The sequence below is a fragment of the Cervus canadensis genome, chromosome 21 (genome assembly GCF_019320065.1).
Source record: "Cervus canadensis isolate Bull #8, Minnesota chromosome 21, ASM1932006v1, whole genome shotgun sequence".
Classification (NCBI taxonomy): domain Eukaryota; kingdom Metazoa; phylum Chordata; class Mammalia; order Artiodactyla; family Cervidae; genus Cervus; species Cervus canadensis.
The window spans coordinates 10922073-10947008 of record NC_057406.1 but is presented as its reverse complement, the minus strand read 5'-3'; the positions used below and the strand labels follow the sequence as shown (position 1 = coordinate 10947008).

General features: G+C 50.1%; 1 protein-coding gene across 17 annotated transcripts in view; it reads left to right on the top strand.

Moving 5' to 3' along the window:
• Positions 1-24936, top strand: part of CACNA1C (calcium voltage-gated channel subunit alpha1 C) — a 449723-nt gene that overhangs the window by 297408 nt on the left and 127379 nt on the right. For all 17 annotated transcript variants that reach the window (XM_043441750.1, XM_043441741.1, XM_043441743.1 and 14 more), the window contains exons 4-5: positions 7511-7650; positions 11178-11317. In XM_043441750.1, coding sequence (XP_043297685.1) covers positions 7511-7650; positions 11178-11317 — 280 coding nt within the window. The remainder of the gene's footprint in view (positions 1-7510; positions 7651-11177; positions 11318-24936) is intronic.

Sequence of the window (24936 nt, the reverse complement as noted above, 5' to 3'; positions counted from 1 at the left end):
CAGCTCTTCCCAGAGGATCCAAGCCTCACGCCCTGCAGGCCCTTTCTGCCAGGCCTGTTGGACACTTCCCCCTTTGTGCACCGTCGGGGGCTCCCACTACATGCAGGGTCTCTGAGGACAGACCCCGGGCTTCATGGGCATAACTTCAGGAACCTTACCCCAAGACCTCGTTCTGGGTGTAAACCGATTCCAACGACATCACACTTCTTTCCTGCTCTTGTGCATCTTCTCTTCCTGGCTATTCTACCTTTTTCCTCCTTTCCATCTTCCAGTTTTCCTCTCTAGCACTGTTGAAAATTTTTATTTTACTTTTTAAATTGAGGTCTGGGCTTCCCTGGTGGCTCAGACAATAAAGAATCTGCCTGCAATACGAGAGACTTGGGTTCAATCCCTGGGTTGGGAAGATCCCCTGGAGGAAGGCATGGCAACCCACTCCAGTATTCTTGCCTGAAGAATCCTATGGACAGAGGAAGCCTGACAGGCTGCAGTCCATGGGGTCACAAAGAGTTGGACTTGACTGAGTGACTTAGCACAGCACAGAACATGGCTTATTTACAATATTATGTTAGTTTCAGGAGTACAACATAGTGATTCATAATTTTTGAAGGTTATACTCCAAGTTACGAATATATTTCTGTATATTAATTTTGTATCCTCCAGCTTTTCTGAATTCATTGATGAGTTCCAGTCGTTTTTTGGCGGTGGCTTTAAGATTTTCTATGTATAGTATCATGTCGTCTGCAAACAGTGACAGTTTTAATTCTCCCTTTTCCAATTTGGATTCCTTTTACTACTTTATCGTCTCTGATTGCTGTAGCTAGGACTTCCAATACTATGTTGAATAAATGTGGCAAGTGGGCATCCTTGTCTTAAGGAAATGTCTCTAGCTTTCCACTGTTCAGTAGGATGTTGTTTTTGTTGTTGTTTAGTCGCTCAGTCATATCCAACTCTTTGTGACCCCAGGGACAGTAGCCCACCAGGCTCCTCCATCCATGGGATTCCCCAGGCAAGAATACTGGAATGGCAGTATTCCAGTGTTGGCAGAGGCAAGAATACATGCCCTCCTCCAGGGGATCTTCCCAATCCAGGGATAGAATCCGTGTCTCTTACGTCTCCTGCATGGGCAGGCAGATTCTTTACCTCTAGCGCCACCTGGGAAGCTCTGACAATGGTTTGTGATTCTTTAAATGTGTTGTTGGATTCAGTTAGCTAATAGTTTGTTAATGATTTTTTATCTATGTCCATCGGTGATATTGGCCTGCAATTTCCATCTTTCGTGCTGTCTTTGGCTTTGGTATCAGGGTGATGGTGGCCTCACAGAATGATTTTGGAAGCATTCCTTCCTCTGCAATTTTTTGGAACAGTTTCAGAAGGATGGGTGTTAACTGTTCTCTAAATGTTTAGTAGAATTCACCTGTGAAGCCATCTGGTCCTGGACCTTTGTTTTGGTAATTGGTCAATTTCATTTCTGGTAATTGGTCTGTTCATATTTTCTATCTTTCCCTGGTTCAGTCTTGGGACATTATATATTTCTAGGAATTTTTCCACTTTTAGGTTTTCCATTTTATTGGTGCATACTCAGTCATAGTCATGTCTTAATGATCCTTTGTATTTCTGTGGTGTGTGTTGTAACTTCTCTTTCATTTCTGACTTTATTCATTTGAGCCCTCTCTGTTTTTTTCCCAAAGAGTCTGGCTAAAGGTTTATGAATTTTATCTCTTCAAAGAATCAGCTCTTAATTTCATTGATCTTTTCTATGATTTTTTAATTCCCTGTTTCATTTATTTCTGCTCTGATCTCTACGGCAGAACTTGGATATAAAACCAGGTGGTCTCCCTTCAGAGGCAGGGCTCCCAACACCATGCCCTGAGCCTCACCTAACACAACAAGGCGGGCGGACAGGTGGGAGTCTGGCCGGTGTCCACATGGAGCAGGGGAAGGCAGCCGTGCTTACCTGGCACCTGCTGTGAGATTCAGGGCCACACACCAGACTCCACCCGTCTTCATCACAACCCTCTGAAGAGCATCACTGGCTTCACTCTTTGTGAATGAGGACCCTGGGGATCAGAGAGACTAAGGGATGGACCGGAGCCCACACAGCCAGAGAGAACAGAGACTGGACTCAAACCCAGGTTCTGCACACTCCTGATCTTCCAGGACAGTCATCCTGTCCACACAGAAGCTGCACCTCCCTTTTTGAGAACTCCTGCTCCACCAGCATGTCTATACCTGCCTGAACCTGGGGTCCAGTCGTTTCCATAAAACACTGACGTGCTCATCCCTGGGCCTGTCCCAGCCCTAGTTAACCTCATCTCTGGACAGGGCCCAGGTTCCCCAAGAGGTCAGCGCAGGTGGCCTCAGCCCAGCCTTCAAAGCCAGGACCCGGGCTCATCCCCCACCCCCATCCTCTGGTGACCTGTGATTCGGCATCAAGGAGTTCAGGCAGTTGCTGCTGCTAATCAGAGATGCTGACCCCTGCTAGTGGATCGCCCTCCCATGGAGCAGAGGGTCCTGATTAAGTTAAAAATCTCATCTCCTTGAAAAGGCCCTGTGGAATGAGGGGTATGGATGCTCCAGGCACCCACTGCAGTTATTTGGGCTTGGAGGCTTCCCAGAAAGCTGGGGTGACCATCTGGCTCCACCAGCTACAGAGGTAGCTGCTCTGAGGTCACCGACCTGAGGGATACGTTACCCCTGACCCCGCCCTGGAACCCCTTGTGGTCTATGGACTCCTGGGAAACACGTATGCACGAGACACTGAACTCTCTATGAATTCTCATAGCCCGGCAGAGGAAGGAAGAGGCGTTCATTTCACAGATTAGAAAACTGAGGCCCAGAGAAGCAGCATGCCCCCCCGAACAGAGGCCTCTCAACCTAGTTGGGGTCTCAGCACTGAGGTGGGTGTGGGCTGGACCACATGGAGGAGAGGGTCACTGCGGGGCCTGACAGCCAAGGCCCTTGGTGTGGCCCATAAACGCAGAGCAAGGTGACTGCTTCTCGAGAACGCACAAGGTCTGGCAGGTGGACATGGCCTGCTCCCCATCAAGCCTCTGCTGGGGGCGCCAAGCAGAGCCAGCCTTCCATGGAACTCAGAGCGAGACCCCCGGCCTGGATCCGCTGAGCCCCAGGGCCTTCTCACCTGCAGAAAATACACCGTTTCTGACAGTCATTGTGAGGATGGAATGTGAGGGTAGGGGACTCTGAGCAGCTCCAGAGCGAGGCGTGTGCCCTCAGACCTCGGTCCCCTCTGCTACCAAAGTGTAGGAAACACTCTCATTTCAGCCAGATCCTGAATTAGACTAAAAATGGCCCAATAGCCAAAAACGTAAACTGTATCTGGTGACGGAGTTTAAATTCCTAGAAGACACTTTCATTGCCTTTATCAAATATTAACATTTAGTTTTTTATTTGACCCCACCAGGTCTTAGTCACTGCATGTGGAATCTAGTTCCCGACCAGGGATCGAACCCGGACCCCCTGCACTGGGAGCACCGAGTCTTAGCCCCTGGACCCCTAGAGAGTCCCTATTGCCTTTAAATAAAATGCCCATATTACTTTTCTCATCCTCCCAACTCAAAGGCCAGAAAATGTAAAGCTGAGCAAAACCCTTTTCAGGGAACTTATACATGTTTATAAAACATATTGTGATGGTAATATTTTTAATATTTTCAATCAACCCAGCAATTCAGTAACTTGAAAACTCTGCTTTGTAAATGAGAACATGTGAAGGCAAAGAATAAAAGACTTACTTGGCTAAAGTCACAAAGCAACTGAGAGGACATACCCGGTCAGACCTTTTCACCTGAAGTGTCACAGCCTCTAAAAAGCCCATAGTTGCAACTGGTTTATTGAGGGACGAATGGGGTTCCCCTTAGGAAAGGGGGTTGTCTGAGAGGACCGGTCAGGTTTCTACGGCCCAACCAGAGCAGCTAGTGGCCAAGTCCCCGCCGTTAGAAGAGAGGGCCCCCCTCCCTGAGTGTCTGCACTGCCGTCCTCTCTGCTCACTTGTCTTGGATGGTCCCTAGCCTTCCCATCATCCTCCATCCTTGTGCTAAGACGCAGTGAACTTGGCAGTGAGTGAAATACTGCTCTCTGCTTCTCTTCTTGGGGGAAATCCATCAGTAATTAGACTCATTTTTCAATTTTGCCACCTAGAAACAGAAAATGCCCATAAATCTCCCCAAACAGAAATGAAATGTAGCCGATTTAATTACCAAGGAGTAAACAAGGTGATTCTGCCTCCATAAGACACCCAAATGTGTTCGTAACTGACTCATTAAACTACTGTAGAAACGATTATTCTCTGTGAGGCAGAGGTGGGTTGGGGAGCAGACACGGGCTTTCGTGGGAAGGTGATGGGCTGGTGCTACCAGAGCAGGGGGGTGGTGTCAGGGACCACGGGGCGGGGGAGGGGAACAACCCAGTGGTGATGGCACCTCTGCAGACAAGTCTGTGACCAGGCAGGCTTTGTCCTTCCTCACCAAGACTCCCTCTCCTTCCCCAAGTCCCCCCCATCCCCCACCCAGGCCGTCCTGTAGGAAGACACTCTCAAGCTTTCTCAGGTGGGTTTACCTACAAGGAGTGGGTGGGTGCTTTAGGAGCCTCACTGAGGTAGAATTAGGGTGACCACAGCCTCTAACTCATCTGGGATAACCCCCATACACTGTGTCCCCATGAATTAGTCACAGGCTCTCTTTCACTCTCAAAACTGCCCTTGTTTGGATGGTAAACTGTATGGCCACTCTGTGCATCCAGCAGGGAGGGGACAGGTTGTAAGTCGGCACCAATAGACAGATGGTCGTTGTGTTGAGAAGGATGCTGAGGTCGTGATGTGGGTCAGCAGGTGAGTTCACAGTGATGGCTGAGCGGTGTCTGCTGGAGTCAGTGGGGGGGTGGGGGCAGGGAGGCCAGCAGGTAGAGGCGGCTTGCATCCAGGGTCTCTGTGGCCCCAGCATTCATTGTCCCATCTACCATAGGGTTTATATCCACAAGTCAGAGCAGCAGCATAATACAGGGACGGTGAATACAATGTTTAGGGAGCTATTTCCCCATCCAGGTGGGGAGAACAGGAGCTGGGAACTAATCCCCTGGCTCCGCCCAGACCCTCACAGCTGAGGAAGCAGTGACAGGATGGCTGGGCCTAGGCATCACTGCCCTGGTGGGCTCCACAGCTGTGGGAGGGGACCAAGCCCTCCTGCTTCCCCCACTTGGGATGTCAGCCTTTCCTGGGTACCTGGACTCCCTCGGCACAGATCAGGAAGCCCCTGTGCACCCCGCATAGGCTGGGGCACATTCTCAGCATCACAGGTGGATACTCAGGGCTCTGTGCTTGTTTTTAGTGGGTCTGCACACATTTCAACCAGTTCTGGAGGTCAAAGAAATAGAGGGTCCCTGCTGAACCTCAGCATAGCCTCAGGGCACAGTGATGCCCAGGACTCAGGCCTGAGGAGGCCGCAAGGAGTTGTGAACTCACAGGCCCAGAGGCGCCAAGGCATCAGCTTCCTCAGCCATGCCGTTCTCCACCCCCGGATGTTTCTATGGCAACATATGGTGTTTTGAAAGGATGACCAAGCTGTTTCACTTGCTTACGCTTTCTTGTTTGTTTTTTGGTTTTGAAGAGGGGGTTGGAATGAATTCTGTAAGGACTCTCATACCTCTAACGTCGGGGGAACACAGCGCTGCTCACAAGAGCAGTGCCACATGCACACTGACACACTCACACACACATTCACACACTCTCACCCACCACACAGATCACTGTGCCTGAGCTTCTTGGCGTCTGGCACCTGCCTCTTCCCTGGGTTCTTTTCCAGATCCATCTTCCTGATTTCTGGGCCCTTTTCAGCTCTGGCTCAGGCCCTTAAACCTGAGCGGTCTTGTCCCTCTTGTGTCTTAGAGGATAAGCGAGACCAGGGAGGCAGAGAGATGAATGGACCTCGGGCCTTGGGTCAGGAAGTCCAGCAGGTCCTGGGTCCCAGGCGTGTGCCTCCCAGGCCTCACCTTCTCAGTGTCCCAGTCTCTCCAGCAGCGAGGTAGCTCAGATCATCTCTGAGTTCCTTTGTCTCTCAGACCCCGTGGTTGTACACAGGATGCCGTCACTCCTGCCTGGAGACAGTTTCCGTGACATGGACGCGTTGTCTCAGGCCGAGGCTGTCTTCAGTGGATGGAGCCAAGCCCCAGCTCTCCTCTGACAACAAACTCTCCAGGACCCACTTGTCCTGCTGCCCCGTGAGCCCAGCTCCCCTCTGAGCCCGCCCCGCATGCATCTGACACCAGCAGCTCGGCCTTGAGTCCAGAAGGGGTCTCCTGGCCTTGGCACCTGGAAGCGCACATTTGAGACCTTTCCCAGAAGCCTCTGGGGCACCTGGAGTTGAGGACCAGTGGCCCATGTGCTGAGGAGGCTGGGTCAGATCCCACGGCCAGATCTCCTCCAGTCTGTCTGGATGGGGCCCAGGGTTCTGCCCTTTTTAACTTTGCATCCCCAAACCCTGATCTGGGCTCAGAAGGCCACCACTGGCTCAGTGTCTCAGGGATGAGGAAGATGTGCTTGAAGGGGTGGGGTTGTGGTGAGCCAGCAATTCACCAGCTGGGTGGGCTGCAGATGGTGTGTCCTCCCGGGATGCCCCATCCACAGTGTGGGTGGGACCTGAGGGTCTTCAATGAGCTCCTCCTGACCCACAAGGAGGGGCAGTGGGTCTGAGGTCTGAGCAGATGACTCCTAGAGGCCAAGGCTCCTGTAGAGCAAGCATCCATGTGTGAAGGCCATGGGCAGCCTCCGCCCGGTGGGGTCATGACAGCTCCACGCTGGAGAGCAGCTGCTGGGGCGGAGAGTGGAGGGAGATGGTGAATCAACCCCGAGTCGGCTGGAGCCAAACCAAGTGTAGACTCCTGTAACAGAGCCTCATCCACAGCAGGGCTCTCTTAGTGGGTGGAGAGGGAGGAGGAGCACCCCACCCCACCCCCATCCAGTGCTCACCCCATCCTGGGAATGCTGGGGCTCCTGCTGACCTGGTCTCGGTCTTTGGACAAAGAGTTTTGTTTTCTAAAGGAAAGGTCAGAGCACGTGGGCAGCTGCCTCTGTCTCCTGACCAGTGGAGGTTCCCAGACTCCAGTTCTGGGTTTCAGGAGACTGGGCTATAGCTTCTGGGTTTGTGACTCAGAACTGTGGCACTTTCTCTGCACTTCCAACTCCACCCTCAGCTCTCTCATCCTGAGTTCTCTCCTGAGAAGTTCAAGCAGGTGTTCATTGATTAAGATTTCTCAAAGGTGTGCAGTTTTCCCACCACCCTAATTTCTGCATTTTAAGACTAGAAGACTAGTGGATCTGAGTGTGCCTGTGGAATAGACTGTGGGGTTGGGGATGTGACAGGGGTCCCTCCCAGCGTCCCCCTGATCCAACCACAGAGGGGCCCCTTCTCTACTGGCTTTTGACCTGTGGGGTCAGAACTTTCCAGACACCCCCCCCCCCCCCGCCGTCTGATGACCTTCTCTCTTTACTTGTGTTTCCTAGGAGCGGGTGGAGTATCTCTTTCTCATCATTTTTACTGTGGAAGCATTTTTAAAAGTCATAGCCTACGGACTCCTCTTTCACCCCAATGCTTACCTCCGCAACGGCTGGAACTTACTAGACTTTATCATCGTGGTTGTCGGGTGAGTACGAACTCCCACACCGCCAGCCACCTCGGCCCCTTCCCTTCCGCACATACCTGCGTCTTTTTGCTTTGGTCACAAGGGCCCTGGGCTTCAGGCCAGACCAGAGGATCTATTTAAAATCCCTCTGGATTCAGACTCTCTGCAAAGGGAGGGGAGCTGTTACCTGGAATAGTCCGGTGCTACTCCCACCTGCACGCCCATACCTGCACACACACACACACACACACACACACACACACAGGTGAATCGAGGGTTTCTGCTGGAGTCCAGGGTCCTCTCTGCAGCCAAGGAGAAGCCTCAATTTTAGGTCTTTTATTCCATCTCCAGCCTCACCTGGCCTGTGTTCCTGGATGCCTCCCCCAAGGTGAGGCAGAGCAGGTGTGTTTGGGCTGGACGTGACCCTGCAGCCACTGTGAGGGAGGGGTGGCTGGCACACGGGGGCCAAGACCCCTACCTGCAACTGAGGGTCCTCATTCAGTGGCTGCCCGGGACTGATGGGCGAGAGGAAAACAGGACTAGGAAGGGCCAGGGGATGGGACCAGACGCACTTCTCGGGAGAAGAGTAGGGGAGAAGTGTAGGAGAAGGACGGGCACCACCTACGCTCAGAAGCAGAGCAGCACCAGCATCTGCAGGAAGCCTTGGGGCTGTGATCTCCTTGTCGGGGCGTCAGTAACTTTGGGGAAGGGTCTTTGTCAAATGTTGGTACAAACAAACCCGCACGCACTGCTGGAGACGCAGGTACTGTTGACCAAGCTCCTGCCACTCATCCATCCATGCAGGGCAGGGTCCCCACGCCTCGGGGCTGACCTGGCGCTACGTCAAACCCACCTGGCGCTCATGCCCTCTCCAGCCCCACGGCCTCCGGGGTCAGGTCCGCGTGCCAATGGGCTCTTATCTAGGGGACCATTCCAGCCAACCCGGGGCTGATGCTGCTTTGGTGGCTTCCCCAGAGAACACCCTGCTCGGAGCCCATGGGCATCTGGCCTCTCCCGCAGGAAGCGACGAAGCAAGTCAGGGCCACGTGGGAGCGAGACCCTGTCTCCGGGAGTCTGGATGGCTTCTTGCAAGTGTCTGAGCGGTGTTAGGGTTTTCACCGCTGTGCTTTTTGCCTGGCTGATGCGTGACGCACTTTGCAGTAACATAAGGGACACTGGAGACACGAGGGACATGGAAGCTCCTGAACTGTTAGCCACATGTGGATGTCGGGTGAGGAAGCAGCTCTGCAAGAGGTCCTGTTCACACTGGGTGAACAGAGTGACCGACGAGTGCCTTGAACTGACTCAGCAAACCACGGCAAAGGTCTTTAGGGCGGTTGTTCCTCACACGTCTGCATCCTTTTCAATTCAGCGTCTTCCTTGAGCCCTGAGTCTCCTGGGAACCTTTCACAGACTCGCAGGAAGAGCCAGGACCGAGACACGGTGCTTCTGGGGCCAGCAGAGGAGAGAGGCCTCGCAGGGAGAGGAGCTGTGTCTTCTCCTGTCTGCAGGATGGACTGGCCTTGGTCTGTGCCATGTTCTGTCCCATCCGCGGCCTTCACCTGTGCGTGGGGTGGGGGCAGGAGACATGGGCAGACCTTGGACAGGGTCCCTGCTGCGTCTCTGCTTGTGTGGACTCTGCTCCTCCTGCAGAGTGGACGGCTCACAGGTCAGCCCAGATCCCAATCCCATCTGCCCAGGCCAGGCTGTCAGACTGAGGAAGGGAGAGAGGCATCCAGACTTGGCACCCTTGCAGAAGTGCCTCCAGCTGACTTCACAACACGGAGGCCACGAAGCCAGCCCCGGCCCACCTGTGGTCCACCTGTGGTCCACCAAGGCCCTCTGTCTTTTTCCCACTGATCGCACACTTGGGACCTGGTTTCTCCTCCCCGAGTTGCTAAGTCTTCAGGGTTCTCCATCCAGTCTCGATCTTGGCCCATCCTTCTAACTCAAAATGTGGCACACGCCCCCCACGAAGGGCATGGACCAATCACCTCTCTTCTGCCATGCCCACCCTCCACTCCCCCCCTTCCCAACCCTTTACCTGGATGTGCCCACCCGCCACGAGACCCATTCCTTTTGGAAGTGGAAGTGGAAGTATCTCCTAGAAACAGTGGGGACACAGCTGCTGAACTTCAGAGTCTCTGTGAGCTACACCCCCCCACCTCCACCAGGTGCCTGCGGAGCCTTCCCCACCCCGTCCCACCCAGCAGTCCTCCCTGCCCCTACTGGGCATCCTAGAGCCCTCAGTAGATGCACCCACTCTGACCATCTACTCCAGCCTCAAGGGTCTTCACTGTGTCTCCATCTCCCTTCCAGTATGGGCCCTGCCTCTCAGCTCATGGGCCCTCCAGAGACTGTTGTCCAGTCTCGAATGTTGGGCTAAGGAACTGACAGGCACACTCCGGGGGGGGGAACGCCTGGAGATAGCCCCCCACAAGCATCCTCATGTGCTCCCAGCCCTGGATGGCGGGGAGCACGAAGCAGTGTTTTCGCCTCCACGGTGTCTGAATGAGGAGCAGCACACGGCCTCCGTGAGCGGATACCTTCCAGACCCAGTCCCAAACTTTCTACCCCTTCAGGGTTGACAAAGGGGAAGGCTGTTCAGTCTCCAATTCCCTCCGTGAATAATATTTGTGGACATCTTGTACATCAATAAGCGTGTTCCTTTCTTCCAGGAAATTCTAAGCACCAAATCTGGTTTAGATTGGGGATGTTGTTCAACAGACATGCAGACTGTTTTCCTCAGTTTCAGTAGAAAGAAGACTTCTCTGTGGAGAAAGGACCCGGCTCCCCCCAACCCTGGCCACCCCTGCCTGGATCACAGGCGTCGCCAGTTAACACGGGGAACCGTCCAGCTGCCAAGCTGGGGTGAAGGAACCCTAGAGCAAGAAGGATGTCAGACTTGGTCCGGGCAACTCGTCAGAACTTCTGGCTGCAGCCCCCACTGTGCAGACAGCCTACTCAGGGCCCCCAAGCACAAAACAGACCGAAGGGAAGCCGCTCATGCCCCGTCTCACCGCCCTCTGTCAACCTTGTCCCCGTCAGTCCACCAGACACACCTGCTGCCAGGGTCCCAGGGGGCCCTGCGGCTTCCAAGCCAGTCTCCCATCCTTGTACCTGAGGCACTGCGTCAATTTCCGTAGGACCCTTTGTTTCTGCCCAGGTTCAGGTCAAAGACAGAGGCTTGTCAGGCGGGAATGTGGTTCCCGGGCACACAAGCCTGGACATCGTGGGGGGCAGAGGGCACCGAGGAGGGACGGGCCCTGGCAGCAGCCCCCGCCTTCCTGACGCTCTGCCCACACTGCTGATGCCAGAAAACCCAGCTTGATGCCGGCACCGGGCTGCCAGGGCCTCTGTCAGACCTCTCCAGGCAAGCGGGACCTGCCTTGAGGTACTGTCATCTGATGAGAGTCAGACCCTCCAGCACACCCAGACTTTCCTGACTGGAGCCACCTGCAAATCCCACTGCCTGGCATCCCTGGAGAAGTTGGAGCCCCGCCAGGCAAGCAGGACATCCTGATGTTCCCTCTCTCCTTCTATTCCAGGCTTTTCAGCGCAATCTTAGAGCAAGCGACCAAAGCCGATGGGGCCAACGCCCTGGGAGGGAAGGGTGCTGGATTCGACGTGAAGGCGCTGAGGGCGTTCCGTGTGCTGCGGCCCCTGCGATTGGTGTCCGGGGTCCCGAGTAAGTAGCTCATCCGTTCAGCCATGTGACCTCTCCCCTGTTCCTGCTCACCCATCCTGAGTTGCCAAGGAATCTGGTTTCCTATAAATGGAGGGTTTCCTTGAATGGGTCCCTTTGCTGTAAAGACCCCAGCTCTGATGTGAGTCCATTAAAACCCACCATGGCTCCTGCTCACGTGCCCCCTGGCTGAGACAGCTGCACAGAGAAGAGCCTGTGGCCATCTGCGCAGCCCGGCCCCCACCCCAGGCCCCCTGGGCTGGGAATTCAAACACATTTGCAGCAGAAGAGCAGAGAGCTAATCCCCCAGGCTCTCAGGGCACAGAGCTGACAGGATTATCTCTACCGTCTGTATTTTTTTTCAAAGAACAATCAGAAAAGCATCAGTGGATGTTCAAAAAGTCCCATTTTGCCACCTCTCCCAACCTCTCCTCCTTTCATGTCACGTGGGGTGTCTCCAGCCTCAGAAGCCCTATTTTTGGACCTGCCGCCTATTGAAGCGAGAGCTAGTTTTCCCTGAGGATGGAGGGTGCTGGCCTGAGTTGGGCAGATGGGCGTGGGAGAGACTGTCCATCAGGGGATGGGCCAGGGTTGGCTCCCCATCCCCGATCCTGCAGGAACCCCCCACCCCACCCCGTTGCAGAGCAGCCCCCAGCCCTGCACACAGAAGGTCGGGCTCCCAGCATCCACTCCAGCAAAGCCCAGCCCAACCTGCTGCAGGCTCAGTCCACTTTCTGAGAAGTCCTTCCACTCCTTGTTCACTGGTGGTCCCTGAACCTAAGATAGGATGTAGGTGCTGGGATGTGTCACAATCCACTCAGCTTCTGGCCTCTAACTCAAGGCAGAGGGGGTCCCCAAACCAGGCTGCAGCCAGACTAGCTTGGAGATAGGGCCAGGCCAGGAAGGCAGGGGGCGCTCTGCACCCCTCACCTTTACACCTGCATTGCCACCAACCTGGTGACGTTGTCCTGCTTGGCAGGTGAAACCTGCCTGGATGCAAAATTGTGGGGACACGGGGACCTTGTATTAACCTGTCCAGTCCCTGCCGCACCTGCACACAATGGTGGGAACATCCCCTAGATTAATTGAACTGGCCACAGTGGGGGACCACGTTCGTGACTCAGACCAGCTCTCCCCGCCACATGCACGACTTCCTGTAAGGAGTTCCAAGCACGTAACCCCCAATGTCTTCGACAATTTACCCTCGTACCTGCCTCTGCAGTTACCTTGTAAGCCCCTGGAAGCCCAGACATGCCCCACACTCTCTGACGCCTGCACGGCGCCTGTCCCGTCTCTACTCAGGGCGGGGGCACTCCCTAGATGGGCGATGGCAGGAGTGGGGGACCCTGGGCAGTGGTGGCCTGTGTTAACTCAGAGGGAGTGTAGATGTGGTCACACAGCACAGGTAAGCAGATTTCCTCTGCCTGGCCTTAACCACTGGCACTAGGAATGGAAAGTGTACCTGACGGCTGAGACCCAAGACCTTTTAGCAAAGCTGAAATTATGGGGTTTTCATGATCGATCAGCCATCACTCAATAGGCCTAGCTCAGGGAATGAGAAGGCGGGTGACAGTGAGTCTGTCACAGGACTCTCGTGGCAGGACTTCCATCTGGATGCCCCCCAGCTGGCCTCAGCCCCTTGGTGTCCACAGAAACAGCACCTTCTCAGGGGCCTGTCCCACTGCTGTGTCCTCCGTCCATCTCTGCTTTCTTCCCCTGCTTCACCCTCCACCCTCTTCCCTGGTTTATTTACTTCACACCCCTCACCTCATGAGAACAACCAGGTTTTATATCATTCACTACTATATTCTTGTCACCCACTATTGTCTACAAAACGCCAGGTCAGTCTTTGTGGGGGGACTGGCCCCTCGTGGCCGAGCACAGGCTCCACATGGTGGGGGCAGAACCCTAACACCCCCAAACGACACCAGGGCTAAAGACCTTCCTTCCCGGGCGCCTTCTTTAGTGTTTCTGAAGGGCTTTTTCTTCTGTGTTATTCGATCTTCATGGCAACTGTGCACTGTGTAGCTGAACATGCAGGTGCTGTTTCTATGGCAAATATGCTGACTGGGTGGTTTGCGGGACCTGAAAGCCCACGCCCACGAAGTTACCGTTACTCTCTGTGTCCATACATGTATTAAATGCCATGGAATCTCAGGATCACAGATACGGAGGGTGAGAGATGGTGGTGAGGGTACAAGCCCATGAGTCATTTATTAATTTGTTCAACAAAACCCACCGAGTACTTACTTCATAGAGGACTTTTCTAGCCTCACAACAGATACAGAGGTGAGTCAGACACTAAGAGTATTCTCAGAGAGACTGAAGTGTCAAAGAAAAAATGTTCTTAGAAATGATGGTGTAGAGCAAAAATAGAGATGTGCAAAAAAAAAAGCAGATGAGTTCTGTGGCCAGTGTGCTCTGGGGGACTCCATACTCTGGGGAGTGCAGATAGTAATCAGGAGAGACTTCCTGGAGGAGGTGTCACTCCTTGGAGGAGGAGGAGAGGCCTTGAAGCGTAGGTAAGGAGGGGCATCTGGGACCTCAGGACGAAGAGATAGGATAACTGTGGCCCTGGAAACATGCACAAGGAGGCGGAGGATCAGGGGTGGGTCTTGCTGTGGTTGTAGACATCAGGACACTCTCAGGACATGCTGTGTAGCTGAGGCTTGTCCACTCTGCTCCAGGCATGCTGCAGTGGAGTCTGATGGATAAGTTACTATCAGTGACACAAGCGACCAAACCAGGGAAGTCATGACTATTTATGCTCTACCTGAAGAAGCTTAAAAATTTATAGGGACCAAGAAACTTAACCTGTTTACTGAGATGCACAGACTCCCCCAGGAGGAAAATGTCCCTTTTCGATTTGAGCACAAAACGCAGGTGGTGACAGATGTCCGGGTTACCACCTGCTAAATGCAGAGTTGGGTGTCTGAGTCAGGATCTTGGCCTCCAAGAGCTTCATTGGTGGGTTGGTCGGCCCAGTGGTCCAGGAAGACAGGGCTTTAGCCCTAATTTACAGGCAGGCATATGCAGCCCAAGTGTTTCTCCCAGAGCCATGAATGGAGATGGACTCAGGCCGTTTTCAACGGCAGGGTCATCCCCTACAGCAAACCGGCCTCTGCCACTGGGGGAGACACAACTGGCCACAGGTGCCCACCTGGCTCTTGAGATGGGCACAAGTGATATTTCAGGTGTTGGTGTATTTGCCTTTCAGTGGTCCCTGAGCCCTGGCCACATGGGCTGAGGAGAAGTGGTCCTCTTCTCCGTGAGGGCCTCAGGAGAGTGGGAGCACGAAGGGCCTGCAGTGCGGACACCAGGGAGCTGAGTCTGGTCAGCGATGTGACCTGCCCTTTAATCTCTGACCTGCAGTTTTCGCCCTGGGAAACAAGAGGTTTAAATTGTCTCAGTCCTGAAATTCTGAGCAGTATCGTCCTGTGCCTCAGTGACAGAGAACAGCAGTGAGCTGAGAACTTCTCTGGAATCACTAATTCTAGGCTGAGTCCCAGGCAGGGAATGACCCTCGGGGGCTCCCATCATGATGGCCATCAGTCCAGACAGGGCAGTTCCCCAAACCCTGGCCTTGTGCCCAGGACTGCGGTGGATGGTGTCAGTCACACTGGAGACAGAGCTTCCTAAAGTCCAGAAGCCCTGTCATTGATTCTCTTTAATGCCTGGCCCTTCTGTAGAAATCGCAAACCTGAAATTACAGCCAGCAGTAAGGTGACTGTCACCTGATTTAAAATAATGGTCATAGTAAAGGCCACTTACACTTACAAGTGACCCATAAATGCTGGAAAGAAAAATGAGGGGAGCGGAGATGAAGAGACAGTGAAGTCAGTGTCCCGTGAAGTGATCGATTTGAAGAACATGAGCCCAAACACCTGTGACACCGGGTCTGTTCCCTCTGGCTAGCTCCAGACGATGAGTGGCCATGGATGCCGGCATTGAGGTCCCACTCCTTAGGCTTAAGTCCCCGGAGCCACACCTGTAAGCTGTGTGCCTCTGCATCCTGATTGATCAATAATGGGGGTTAAAATTGCACTTATGTCAAGGAGCGGTTGTGAGGATTAAATACTCAAGGGCTTGCAGAGCATTTATAATTGTGGTCAGTGTGTAAGACGCATTAGCAAATTTTAGCTCCTGGTATTTCTATGGGTCCAACTCCCTGTCTGCTGAACTCAGGCTCCAAATGGGACCAATGGAAGGAAGGGGATACTTCCATACTTAACTTTTTAAAATCCACTTTATTGAAGCATTATTTATATTCAGTAAAACTCACACATGTTAAATGTACAATCACAAATGTTAGAGCCTTAGCATAGTACACTTTCACTAACACAACTCTCTCCCCTGTGTGAGCATTATACATTTTCTACTTCTTGTTCAGTTGCCAAGTCATGTCTGACTCTTCACAGCCCCATGGACTGCAGTACACCAGGCTTCCATGTCCTTCACTATCTCCTGAAGTTTGCCCGAGTTAGTGTCCATTTAATCAGTGATGCCACCCAACCATCTCATCTTCTACTTACATGAGCATTATAAATCCCACCCTGTGTTAATATTTCCTGCTTTAGTAAGTTGTCTTTTAAGTAAATTATGAGAAAAAGTAAAAATGTAAAAGCTTTTATATTTGCCCACCTATTTACCATTTCTGAGACTGTCTAATCCTTTCTGTAGATCTACATTTCCTTCTGGTGTCATTTCCCGTCACTCTGAAGGACATGTCTATGGTATTTCTGTGAAAGAGGTCTGCTGCTGATGAATTATCTCAGTTTTCATTATCTGAAGGTGTCTTCAGCCCTTCCTCTTCTTGAAGAATATTTCCACTGGATATATAATTCTTGGTTGACAGCTTTTTCTTTCATGTTAGAGATGTTGTTCCACTTTCTCTTGGTCTCAGTTTTCTCTGAGTCACTGATATTCTCACCATGGTTCCCTGTATATATGTTTCTTCTTTCTTGACTGTTTCTAGATTTTCTCTCTATCTTTGGTTTTCACCACTGGACTGTGAAGGGCTTCACTGTATATTTGCTCTGCTTAGAGTTGTCTGAGCAGCTCAGATTCATCCATAAATTGGATGTCAACAAGTTTGGGAAGTTTTTGACCATTATTTCCTCAAATATTTTCCCTCACTCCAATCTCACTCGTTTGTGTCTGTAACTCCAATTATACTTATGTTTGGCCATTTTCTGTTATCTCATTGGTCTCTGAGGCTTTCTTTGGTTTTCTTCAGTCTTTTTCTGTGTCCACAGGTTGAAATTTTTCTATCAATTTTTCTTCCAGTTCATTACTTTTCCCTCTTCTACTTCCATCTTCATTAAGCCTATTTAATGAGTCAGAGAATCTCCATTTGGTTCCTTTTTATAGTTTCCATTTATCTGTGAAATTCCCTCTCTGTTCTCTCTTTAGAACCATATACTCCTTTCATCCTCTTAATATGTTGTCCTTTAACTCTTTAAACAGTCTTCAATTTGTTCTAAAATCTTTGTCTGCTAAATCCAACATCTGAGCAATCTCATTTTCAATCCCCTCTGACTGTTTTTTTCTGGGTTATATGTCACATTTTCCCATTTCTTTATGTATCTGGTGGTTTTGTTCTGAATACTGGAATCGTGAGTCATATGTCATAAAGACCTGGATTCATCCACCTTCCTAAGAGTGTTGACCCTTCAGCAGACAGTTCAGTTACTGGCAGCCCTGCCATGAACTTGTAGTTCTGTACTTGTTGGTCAATATCAGGCAAAAGCCCAGGCTCCTCACTTCCCAACTCATTTCCCCTTCAGGTCTTGTCACAGTTGAGTGTGATCTTGTCAGGATGTGTCGAGAGGGCATCTTACTCCAGGGTAAGGTCCTGGCTCCTAAGATGTACCCTTTCTGATGATTCAGTTGATTGCTCAGGGTCTTAATGAAATATTAACTTGATTTTTCCACTCTGGCAGGAGCATGGACACACAGGGGACCCCTACACAAACTTCTGGGGCCCCTGTCTGCCTTGGTGTCTCCTTTCTTCTGTCCCACCAGAGCTGCCCAGATTCTCAGACCAGTGGGACTGCAGTAGTCTGTCTGCTCTTTCCACTGCAGTCAGGAAACTATTCCCAGTCAGAGAACCAGAGTGATTACTGTTTTCACCTCCGAGTTTCCATTCTCTTGGGGATCACAAGCCTGAGATACTTCATGTCCACTTGTGGGAAACAGTTGCCTCTTATATTTTTGTCCAGTTTTTTAATGATTATGGTGAAAGGGCTCGTCTGGTACCAGTTCCTCCTTTTGGAAATGGAAGTGCACTTGACTTTTAAATCATAAAATGAATAGCTAGAATGTTATCAGATGTAAATCATATATGTTATATAAGCTATATATATATTATTTCTGACATAATATAATACTATATTATATTTACAAGGTATATGTTAATTTATTTTTCACACATTTATTGAAGACTTACTGTGTATAAGCAACAGTAGTGGTTGAAGGAAGGAAAAGGTATTAGAATCTTTCTTAAGATATTTGGAAAATAACAACCCATCAAAATTTAGAGCCAAAGACAGCTTTCTCATCCAATATCCTCATGTTAACAATGTTGAAACCTAGACCCAAGAAATTAACATGACTGTCAAGGTCACACAGCTATTAGTGGAGGAGAGAAAATAGCCTAGCATTTGGTTTCCAGTAAGTCTGAAATCTCTAAAACAAAACCACTGAGCATATGTTTGGAGATTTTCCCCCTATAGAAAGTCTGATCCATGCCAAGATCTCTATTGATTCATTAGTGATTTGAGCCAAATGGGAAATAAGTCAGTCTAGAATCCTAAGAACATACATAGAAAGGTTAATTTGTGCTGTTAATTCATGACAACCATAAGCTGTCAGCAATAAACAGGCCTGGTTCTTTATTAAACTCCACATAAGGACAGCTAGGAAGAAGCTGTGGGTTGCCTGGTGCAATGGTGTTTGATGGGAGAAGAGTTAGTGAGCTCTCAGGGCTCCCTAGGGATCCATCCAACTTGATAACTCAACAATATATCTCACTTGCCGCCAAAGTCTTGGAGACACTTCAATTTTCCCGAAACCCACATCTTCTACACCTTTCTGAGAGAAGGAGCAACCATAGCCCAACCATGATTTCCCCCTTGTTTAATCCTGTTATCAAGCATGTCACTCCACACACAGCCAGTCTCTAGGAACTTCACTCCAAAAAGCCCTGTCCAGGGTCCAGCACTAGGAGAATTTGACTGTCAGAGATTTCCCAACCCTTAAGAATACATCCATATAGTCAAAGATTTCCCCAGTGACCTGGTTCTGGGATGGAGGAAGTAAGGAAACCTATAATGAGGGGACCTCCCCAGGGAGTTTCTTCCTGAGGAAGCACAGGTCACTTTTGCTTTCTGAAGTGGCAGGCGGGGTCATTTGGATTAACTGTCCTGCTGGGGACAATTAGAAATTGTTGGGCAAAATACTCTAAATCTTCTCTTTTCTAAAACTTGGAAAAGATGTCTGACAAAAACAAATAGGAATCATCTCTGGAGAAAGATAACATCATCAGAGTTCTCCAAATTTTCTGAAAGATCAGTTTTGCAAAAATAGAGTCTAGCCCAACCTACAAAATAACTAGGTCCACAATGAGACAAGACAATGTGAATGAAAAGGAGAAGAAGCTATAAACAATGGAAACAGACACACATGGGATCTGGATATTGGAATTATCAGATATTGACTTGAAAATAACCACATTTACTGTATGCAAAGAGATCAAAGACAAGGTCAGTGATTTTCCAGAGAATCAGAAAATATGGAATTGAACTGAATGTAAGATTTAGAAATGAAGAATACGGTAGCAAATATGAAAATGCAGTTAATTGATTGAAAGATTTGGCAGACGGAAAAAGGAATTATTGAATTGTGGTGAACTCAGAGGGAAATCTGGAGAATAAAGCACAGAGAATCAAAAGAATGGAAAATACAGAGAATGTGAAAGATTAGGGAATAAATGCTGAATTTTGTGATTTTTTAAATTTTTTGTATAATTTTGGATGGGCTGTTTCAAGAGTTTTTTTTTTTTAATTTTATTTTATTTTTTGGTCACTCGCCATGCAGCATGCAGGATCCTAGTTCCCCAGCCAGGGTTTGAACCTATGCCACCTGCACTGGGAGCATGGAGTCTTAACTGCTTAACCACCAGAGTGGTTTTTTTCTACATTTACTGATAGACTCAGGATTTTGTTTACTAACATGGTGAAGTACATTTTAACTTGTTATTGAAGTATAATATAGTGGTTAAACTTGATGGAGGAGGAGCTACTACCTGGAGGAGCATGATCGAGGCTTCACAGAACTGGCGATGTTCCATTCCTTGATTGGAGTGACAGTTACATGGCTTCATTTTGTGATAAATTGTACATGGTAACATCTTTCTGTTTTATACTTTTCTATTTGTATATCTCACAATTTTTCCCCAAAATGTTTAAAACAGAAGAAAAAGTGCAGGCCCAGGCATCTGTCACTGGCAGGTGCCAAGAGAAGCCTGCATTGTAGGTTTCCTGTGGCAGAGACAGTCATCACCTGCAGGAAGGCAGCGTATACAGGGCAGCAAATCTTGATCCAGTCACTTCCCATTGATCAGTGTTGTCATGAGAGATTCACTTTTGAGAAGGATTTTGAGGCCCCATGTGGGGCCACCACCTGCCTCGGCACGCGGTCAGACTTTCATAAGGAACATTGGCTGATTTTGCACAGACAGCAGCTGATAGTGGAGAGTCTGCAGTCCAGTTGGCTTGTTTCTTTTAATTCTATTTTATTTCATTTTTGGTTGTGTGGGCTCTTCCCTGGGGCATGTGGGATCTTAGTTCCCCAACCAGGGATTGAACCCACGTCCGCTGCATTACAAGGTGTGTTCTTAACCACTGGACAACCAGGGAAGTCCCCACGTTGGCTTGGTTTTTAACTCCAGCTCCAGGTGTGTCGTCTTGGAAGATTCATCACTGTTACCCAAGCCTCAGCTCATTTATCTTGCTCAAGACGGAGATTCAGTGAAATGATGTGTGTAGAGCACTTAGCATGGTGCTCAGCACAAGCTGGGTCCTCAGGAAACTGGAGCTATTTCTGTAGCCTCCATTTAGCCATATTTACTTTCTCTTAATATCAGAATTTTTAAAATAGCTTTCCTTTGAGCTCCTCTTTCCAGCTCATTTTTCTAATACAAACAATTCAACGTGAAGGTTGATATTTTAATTACTCTTATAGTTTGTAATTTATTAGGCAGCAGAGGACCCACTATCCCTCTTCCAGGTCAAAACCCTCCTTTCACGCTTACTGAAGCACTTGTGGGATGCAGAAATTTATTAAGATGGAAAGGTTAAATTAAAAGTAAATGAAAATCTCTAATGAGTAAAGACATTTTAATAAGAACATGCAAAAAAATAATGAAGCTAGAGACTGAAGGGAGCCATCCATGCAAGAGCTCTTCCTTCCTTCATCAGGCACCCTTGAACCTCTGGGTGACAGGCTTACCCCTTAACCCAAGAGAGAACTATTGCCTCTCTAGTTTTAAATCTATTTGCTTTTGAAAGCCACTAACCATATTAGGCCATTAAAAAGTGTCCATTGCTTCATTAGCCAAGTGAAGCCACAAAACATGATCTGTGAGATTCATCATGGCTCCAGTTTCTAGCTAGTACAAACTTGTTGCTGTAGATCAGAAATAAGGGCAGTGATCTCAGCTTGATGTTGATGTTGATGGTGACGATGGTGATGATGATGATGATGGTGCTGACAGTGATGTTAAAGGTGATGATGACAGTGATGATGGTGGTGGTGGTGATGATGGTGATGGTGGTGATGATGATAATGGTGATGATGGTGATAATATTGAAGGTGATGATGGTGATATTAAAGGTGATGGTGATGAAGATGATATTGAAGGTGATGATGATGATATTGAAGGTGGTGATGTGATGATGGTGATAATATTGAAGGTGGTGATGACGATATTAAAGGTGATGATGACAGTGATGATGTGATGATAATGATACTGAAAGTCATGATGATGATGGTGATGATGGTGATGATACTGTAGGTGATGATGGTGATGATGGTGATGATGATGATATTAAAGGTGATGATGACAGTGATGATGATGGTGGTGGTGATGATGGTGATGTTGATGCTGATGGTGGTGATGATGATAATGGTGATCATGGTGATAATATTGAAGGTGATGATGTTGGTGATGATGGTGATATTAAAGGTGATGGTGATGATGATATTGAAGGTGATGATGACAGTGATGATGTGATGATAATGATATTGAAAGTCATGATGATGATGGTGATGATGGTGATGATACTGTAGGTGATGATGGTGATGATGGTGATGATGATGATATTAAAGGTGATGATGACAGTGATGATGATGGTGGTGGTGATGATGGTGATGTTGATGCTGATGGTGGTGATGATGATAATGGTGATCATGGTGATAATATTGAAGGTGATGATGTTGGTGATGATGGTGATATTAAAGGTGATGGTGATGATGATGATGATATTAAAGGTGATGATGACAGTGATGATGGTGCTGATATTGATCATGATGGTGATCATCAATGATGATGATGATGTTGGTTTTGATGACACAGATGATAGTCACAGCCACACATGCTAATAGGGACAAGCAGATATGACATCGGATGTCTGTCGTCAGGAGGCCTTCCTTGGGTGCAGCCCAAATAATTTTCTCTGAAAGTGACTTCTGCTTCCTCACAATTCCAACAGAATTAGTAACTGGATTCCCAAATCTTCCAGGAATTTTTCTAAGAAGCAAAACAAAACCCAGGAGAGCATGAGGCTGGCAGATGAGGGAGCTGGGGTCTCTGTATACCCAGGCAGGCCATCTTCCATGTGGGACATGCAGACCCCTCTGCTGGACCCACCCAGCTGGGTCCTCTTCCCCTCATGCTCAACCTCCAGCTCAACCTCCAGCTCATGTGTCACTGCCCGAAGACATCTCCTCTGCCCTCTGGCCATGGGAGTGGGTGGGACCTTCATGACACCCTGTCTTTTCCTTGAAAACACTTAAGTATCTTGTGAGTCCATGTTGATTAAGTGGTTATTTGATCCATGTTTGGCTTCTTTATAAGCTCTTTGAGGGCGAGGCCTCTAGGCCTCATACTGACCACCTGCCCCCATCCCTGGGGCAGCAGGTGACTCATGGAACATAGCTCAACAAATGACTTTGAGTGAAAACAAAGGCATTGAGTGTGGTGACCCCAGAGTTCTCCCATTCCAGCCAACTTTGGTCCATCCATGAGAAGCCTGTACCTGCCACCCAGTGCTAAGCCCAGACCTCCCCCTATTCAGTGATCCTCAGCATCACTCCCTTTGGAGCTTCAATCAGGTCTCCTGGTGATTTCTGTTGCTTTCCCACAGCTTGGTAGGCACCATTGAATCTGAATAGTTGGGATGTAAATGTGCCTTTGTAGCTGCCAGCCAAGAAGCTCTAGGTCCACTCTGAATGATGAAATCAAACAACATCAGCAGAGACCTCTGAGTTGGGGTCTTCAATGGTTTCTCCACCCACCCCAACCCTCCCCTTTATGCCAGGTGACCTGGGTCTGCTTCAGACACACCTGCATATGCAGTTCGGCCCCCAGGTCTCATGGTCCTCTTTTCTGGGATCTGACTCATGGAGTCATAGCCACCCCCCAACCTGCCATCACCCCTAGGGCCCCCACAAAACATCTCCTCACTGGAGCATGGCTGGACAAGAGGCTCCTGACCTGATGAATCAGAAGAGCCTGCTCTGGCCTCAGCCACTCATCATCGTGGGCCAAGCATCACCTATAGCCAACACCTCCAGGCCAGTGTCAACATGGTCTTGAAGGAAGATGCTGTGGCTGGTTTCCATAATCAATGGCTCCTCTCAATCTTCTAAGGGAAAATACCATGCTTTGCATACTCAGACCCTCTACATCTTCCCTAAGCTGGAAGTCTGAAGTTGTCCTCAGCAGGAATGAAGACAGTGGTCTGGGCCTCACGACAGCATGGAAGGAGAAGAGGAAAGGCAGTGCATGCAGCTCAGCTTCTTCTCCATCCTCACCTGAGCCCAGCATCCAGCAAAGCTGCTCGTTAGAGTCCCATCTCCCTGGAAAGCTGGCGGCTGGGCTTCCTGGGGTGGGGGTGGGGGTAGGTGGTTCATCCCTCACGAGGAGGCCACCCACACAAACTGCAAATGGGGGACTGGACTCCCAGGTTGTATGTTGTGTGCCAGATGGAGCTGTCTGCTCCACATTCCTGCTGTCCCCATAAGTCCACGTGTGTCTGTCAGGTCTCACGTCCTGATTTAGGGCCAAGAGCACATATTCACCATGCGTGTGGCCCGTAGTGACGTCATGTAATCGTGTCCATGGGGCCCTTCATGGTCTCGTGTCCTCGAGGTGCTTTCCAGGCTCGTCTGGACCCATGCCTTCTCAGAGACCCTGCTCACTGGCCCATCCAAGGAAGGCACTGGGGTGCAGAGATGTTGCTGAGTTTTCCAGGTTGGATTGGAAGCAGGAGGGGCCTGTTGTGAAGATAGCTATGAGCTGGTTCCTAGGAGAAGCTGTTCAGACTCAGGTCTTGAGAGCCAGTTATGTGCGGAGGCGCTGCAGAGAGGGGCACTGAGAGAGGGGCCTTGGTGGCACCTGTACACCCCATCCTGGCTGCTGCCGGTGGTGAGATGGAGGGCAGGGGCTTGAAGCCTTTGCTAGCCTGGCCTCAGAGGCAGTGGGGCCCCCTGGAAGCAGCGCGAGGCCCCCGCCTTCCCAGAAGATGTCACGAGCGTGTGCTATTGCTTCACAGATGTGGGTCTTTGACGCTGAAGGGCATGGGCCAGGGCACATGGAGGCACTGGGCCCAGTCGTGCAGCCCCTGGCCTAGAGTCAGGCCACCAGCACTGAGCCCTGTGCCTCTCCACCAGCTGTGATGCTTAACCTCTCTGGAACTCACTCTTCTCCTCTGTAAGATATAGTTACTGACAGTACCTACTTCCCTGGTTGTGCCAGGGGGATTGGGGTCATCTTCCTGCCCCAGCAAGTCTTCATTCCACGTCGATGAGGGCTGGGAGTTTCGGTACCCTGGAGTCACTCTTCATCCACTGGCTGAATCCCCACCAAGGCTCCTCCTCCATGAGCTCATCTAGTCACTGCTTGCATCCCTCTGGGGATGGGAGGCTCTCTGCCTCTCGGAGCATCCCGCTCCACCTTAGGTCTGTTTCTTGGACAGTCTATTTGTGTTGACTTCCTGGTTGGCCCTGGCTCCATTCCTGTGGTCATGCTGAATTCCACCACTCTCCTTCTTCAGAACAGCAGGTTAAATCCTGTGAAGGTCATGGACAGCCCCCTCTGTGCCTGTGTGCTTCCCACTCCACGGGTCTCGTCTTTTCCCAATGACACCCCTCGGTGTCTCCAGGAGATACTTGAATGAACAGCATGACTTCTGAAAGCAGCCTGTGCAATGAGCCTGCCGCACACCGAGGAGCACAGATGAGAGGACGGGCGGCTGGGGCTGCGCGTCAGGCAGGGAGCAGCGTCCACGGGGGGAAGAACACATGCTGACATAGGGAGGCTGAGGCTGGAAAGTGCGGTG